Consider the following 5534-nt stretch of genomic DNA (forward strand, 5'->3'; position numbering starts at 1 on the left):
CTTGCTGAAAGGGCCTTGGTGGAGGACGAGATAAGAGGATGAGATGGGGAAGGAGCATATTTGGGCTTGGAGGAGGTAAAGGTGGGATGAAGATGATAGATCAGAGGAGGGAGATATTCTGGTGTCACTAAAATGGACGAGTCACGCGCTCCTCCACGAGAACATGCTGCCTTCGGTGAACAGCGCTCGAGATCAGTACCTTCTTCCACCTCACACCTTTGCTATTAGTTTGGCTAGCTGGTGTCAGGAACACCTCTGTCCCTGCCGCGCTTCGATTTTTATCGCCGCTTTTAGGCAGATTCTGCAAATGGAGACGCTGGTGGTCATGATGAATATGGTTTAAGGCTTGGGGTTAATTAGCCCTCCCTTACTTCTTACTGCTGTGTGAATTGCTAACTATTGTTGGGTGGCATTCCCTAACCTCATTGAGTCGACTGCCTTAGACCAGCTTTCAACCGATTATGGGCACTCATGTTTCCCGTACACCTCCAGAGGTTATTGGAAGATAATAGTGATGTCCTTTTATTAACTTCCTCAGCAGATTGTCAAACATCAAGAAATGGTGCGTTTCATTCACGACTTTAAGAGATATCAACCGAAAACTTAAGAGAATAAGAATGGGGCAGTACATTCCTCTAGTGCGTTACGACAGCCTCTCATGGGTACAGATTACAGTGATGAAGATCGGGTCTTGCGTGGACTTTCAAGCATAACACCTACTATATACTGACCGACTATACCTTACTGTGTTAAAAAGATTCTTCCTAATCACCCTCCATTTGTATAGAAATCCATTACGAGGACAGATCGGAGTCATCATTCTCGTTCGGTCTTCCGTGATTCACCAATTCGCCAATGACCACCTGCACCTACAGTTCATCACACACTACCTACACACACAAGGCATATCCTCTTGGATATAAAGTGGTGCACGCTTCACAGCTATGAAGCAACCCGATGATAAAATGTCCATTCACCCAGCGGACGTGGCAACACAAACCACTTCCCACCAAGCTATTTGCAGGTTAGTCTTCCAGTAGGCCAGTCGGTCAGCAAAACATTGCACGCATAACAATTCACTGCGTACACAGGGTAAGTGGAAAGATAAACAAATTCATGGCTTGCCAATCCCACTCTCTGACACCTGTCAAGCCGTGGCATCTGAAGGCACTCATGTGCTCACCCTCCACCCATACAACCCCTTCAAAGGTAATGATTCAATTGCTGTATCATCACGCACATTAGACATCACTGTTGGTTACTCGAGACATGTTGATCTTCAGTGGCCTTAACCAAAAGGGACATGCAATTCTTTGTTGGTCAAAACGGAGGGTCTTCCTTAAAGCAATGTCATTCAAGTAGCTCAACATCACCACAAATTGTTTGAACCATTTGATAACAGACTATACGTTTTACTATTGCCTACTCCACCCTTTTCAAATGCTAAAAATAGCCTGACAAAAGACTACATTCTCTTTTTGGCCTTAGAACAGAAGTAAACCTTAGTCGTGAAGTAGACAGACTAGAACCACACTAATTTTAACTAATAATCATAAGAGCTTAATCCGAGAACATTGGAAAATATCATATTGATACTGACGCCTGCGTTTTACAAGCCCCAACGAGTGAATGCAATGAGTTCCGTTAATAACTGCATGAACTGCTTCAACCATCTTGTGGATTTTTGGGGCATCTGCGATTAGGTGACATCAAATGTAAAAATAACAGGCGAGAAGAAATTGCTGAGCATTAGCAATTCAAACGAAGAGAAATGGTATGCATGCCTTGGACAAACTATATTTGGTTATTGTTGTGGCGCTCCGCGTCGAGAGTTGCAGCATTAATGTTGTTCTTCCAGTTGGTAGCGGTGGTGGAGTGTTCGAGATAACGGATATTAACTGAGAAAACATCAACTTTCCAAAGGAATTAATTAGTGCACCAGAGGGCGACATTTCCTTTTTTTCACAGTTCTCCAATTCAAACGATGATTGGCCATCTCCAATATCCGTTCCACTTCCTACTTACGCTTGCTCACCTAGTGAATTCTAATTGCGGCTCGCAGAGTTCAAGTGGATGCACATCATCATAGACGGACATGGTCACTCCTCTTCTGAACCAAGACGATGGTACGGTAGGCGTCGGTGCAGAATGCAGTTAATGCACGATGACAGAAGAAATTGAGGCATAATCTGACCTTCTCCTCAGTTCTGTAGCCTCGCTACTATGTCATTTCGTATTGTTTAACGCTGAAATGGGAACGCCATGTGATCTTACTGTCGATGTAGACGGATTCGGTTTTAGTGCAGCTGCTTTTTAAGTAGATCAAAACTGCTGCGCTTGGAATGGATCTTCGGGAATGCGCTTTTGATGCTAAGGTCTGTCTGTCCTGCTACTTCCGTAAGATCCTTTTCGTAACTAATTATTTTGCAGAATATGCCATTTTTGAGTTTTTATTTACTGAGGAAGACATGTCTGGGATTGACTCCATTTGCATAAAATATGATGTGACAGAAACGATTCTCCCATTGACAGAAAATTTAAGGCCAAATCCCTTAGTCTGATTATTTATCCATCTATTAATCCGTCTATCCCTTCCGTTTTCATCTATACACCAATTCATCCGTCCATTTATTGGCCTATTTACTTATGTTAGACTTTGATTCCTAGAGGTGTTTGATGACAAACAAATGCGGATGTAGGACCAAAATAGAAGTAGAGTTGCTAGATGACCGGATGCATGGGGATTTGCTGGTGCCTTTTATACCTTACAGCATTCAACATCAACAACAGCTGCAGCGGAGATGTAGACGCCTTTACCGACACGGGGCGTGTCGCCTTCCCCTTATTAGACCGTCGAGGAGTGAAAAAAGTCCGGTTCCCCAGCTTCACCTGCACCTTGTACACTACGTCTTCCTCTCCTGCTACAGGATCAATGACACTGGAAGTAGTGGTGATGGTAAGAGGAGTGTCGCCTTTTTTCCTGCTATTGCCGATTGCGCTGTTCCCAATGCCGCTACCACTGCCTCTCCTGTTCCACCGTAGATGCACCTACTCTGATGGTCTTTTAGAAAATGCTACTCTAGAAGTTGATTTACAGCTTTTCACAACTCATTAGCAGCAGATTTGGGTTTCACTGTCATGAGGACTAAGGCGAGGGCAACTGAAGAGTTGAATTAGAGTTCCAGAACTGGGCGTTAGAGCTCGCACTATGTTGTGGAGGTTCTCGGTGATCCCAGTTTTAGTAGGTCTGTATATCTGATACAACTGTTTTCAGCAACAGTGATGCCTGAAGTTCATGAAGATTGCTTTGTAAAGCGGCATAGAAGCCTTTATGCATTTTTTGAATTCTTTTGATGACTACAGTGCTATGAAAAGCGGTCATTACTGTTTTGATTGGACTGTCATGAGCGTAACTAATAACTTGCTCCCCTAAAATTGAAGAGTCCATGAAATAAGGAATTGACCCAAGCGCTTTGTTCATATGACCTTCTACAAATGGATGAGTAAGTCATATTTGGAATTTGCACTTTCACCTCCTATCACGAGTGAGCTCGTTGGTGGCGATTGTCGGAGCAGCGGTGTGTGACCTGCCACCCTCCGTGAGTCCCGTGAGTCAGTGAGTGGAAACGAGTGTGGATACATCCATCTCCCTGATAGATGCTATCACTCATCTCCACCGCCAAGCTTATTTCTCTCTTCGTCTCATTCATCCCTTGATCCAACTTAACCTTTTGCCATGAAACACACGCACATTTTCCCCTCCACTGCTGCTTTGAACTTATTTCTCACCCCATAATCATGTCGGCAGACTATTGAAGATGGTAGGAGTAGTTGATATCTTATGAGTTTGAAATGAATTACCAGTTACGATTTCGGAATTGGCAGTTAGATTTGTGTAATTTATCCGCACTCGATTGGATTCTCTGCCATTGCTCATCTCTCCAACGGTTTCGGATCCTAACCATCATCTCAAATCGACCACAGACAGGGCTGGGTCACACACCAGTGAATGCAGGCTACAGACTGAAACACTATTTAGCCAATTACTCCCACTCCTCGCTACTCATGCGGATAACGATGCAGTCAAATGCAAGCCTTTTAGCAGAATATTTAGAGTGATCCCCACCCTTAACCTCGGTTACCATCTTTTCCTATATATCCACAACCACCACCAACGACACATTCTTCATTATGATAGATGGGTAGAGTAGACCGATTCGATGGGGGCTTTCTTAATTAATATCATTATAAATAGGGCATGGTGAACAATATTATATCTGTTTAGAGTAAGCACCCTTCTCCAATATAGACGACGACCAGTTCTTAAAGAAATTTTAATTTTACCGATCGCTTCTTGTCTAAAAGTTGCATTTAAGCAAATATGTATTTTTTAGTCCCTTCGTCTTTTAGAGCACTGCCACTCATGCTACCCCTATGGGCGGTCTGCATATATCACTTCAGTTGGTGCACAAACTATATCTTCGGATCCGACAGGAAGTGTACCTTTCCAGGGCTACTTTTAATGTGATGCACGGTGATTGACTGAGGATGGAGTTGTACATTGCAGCAGAAGTATGTTGTTGGTTAGATGATTTTCATCACTCAGTGTGTATTTGCCCTACGGATTATGGAACTTGCAATGTACTTCACGGAGCTGCACCAGCTCATATAGTAGTACAAAGTCGCCTTTCTGATAGATGTTAGTCTTGCTGTGATATCGCATGTGTTTCTGTGAGCTGTTTAAAGCCTGCCTAATCCTTTCTTTGGTCGAACAACACATTCCCAGACACTGTGGAATGCTACTTCCGTGTTCTATAAGAAAGTATTGCTTAGCAATCGTATTTTATACACCGTAAGAATCTTGCAAAGTGGAATGCTAGCTGATGGATAAACTGTAGCTTTGTACTTAAATAGGTTTGACAAAGGCTTAAACCCTGGTGTTTCAGTTGCACGTCTCTAGTGAAAGCCTGCAGCAGACAAGCCAGAGCCTTAGCAATATGTGTTGACACAACCTCAGTCTGTGCACCGTCTCTGTCGCCACCACCATCAACATTCTTCAATATAATAGACGGACAGAGAGAGTGGTTTCACTATCTCAGTACGGCTCATTGCATCATTTGGTCTGCTTTCCTACTCGCAGTTAACTCCGGCAGTGGTGGGCATTCATCGGGGTGGTATTCCACCACCGCATCGATGCTAACTGACTTCTTAACCTTACTAAATGGATGCCTATTAGTCATTCCTTCCACTAGTGCTCCTGTGGCTGCTGTCCTGCAACATTCGGTAAGAAAACAGACAAGGAGGTGAATTTGGAGATGTGCATTTAGTTCTAGGAAGAGTACTGTGTGATCTGAAACTCGGCAATATTTAAAGAATAATGGTTCTCATGCAGCAAAGTTGGCTATTACCTTTACCGCACACACCCTAGTAAAGTTGATGGGACATCGGATGTGTTTTGATTATGAATATCTATGTTAAAATGAAATTTGAATATCACAGTAGGCCATCAAATTAATTTAAAAGCTTACGTATTG

General features: G+C 43.2%; 2 protein-coding genes across 2 annotated transcripts in view; both read right to left on the reverse strand. All coding sequences in view use genetic code 11, as the record gives it.

Moving 5' to 3' along the window:
- Positions 1–2419: 2419 nt before the first annotated feature.
- EGR_11097 (hypothetical protein) lies at positions 2420–2620 on the reverse strand (the record flags this gene model as incomplete). The annotated part of the gene is made up of 1 exon (XM_024500346.1): positions 2420–2620. The coding sequence occupies one exon, from the start codon at positions 2618–2620 to the stop codon at positions 2420–2422; it is 201 nt and encodes a 66-aa protein (XP_024345238.1).
- A 618-nt stretch (positions 2621–3238) lies between these two features.
- EGR_11098 (hypothetical protein) overlaps positions 3239–5534 on the reverse strand; it is a gene marked incomplete at both ends in the record, with an annotated part of 5263 nt that continues 2967 nt past the window's right edge. Inside the window, 3 exons of the mRNA XM_024500347.1 lie at positions 3239–3489; positions 4143–4231; positions 5415–5469. Coding sequence (XP_024345239.1) covers positions 3239–3489; positions 4143–4231; positions 5415–5469 — 395 coding nt within the window. The remainder of the gene's footprint in view (positions 3490–4142; positions 4232–5414; positions 5470–5534) is intronic.

Source organism: Echinococcus granulosus, assembly GCF_000524195.1.
Source record: "Echinococcus granulosus chromosome Unknown EG_S00380, whole genome shotgun sequence".
NCBI lineage: Eukaryota > Metazoa > Platyhelminthes > Cestoda > Cyclophyllidea > Taeniidae > Echinococcus > Echinococcus granulosus.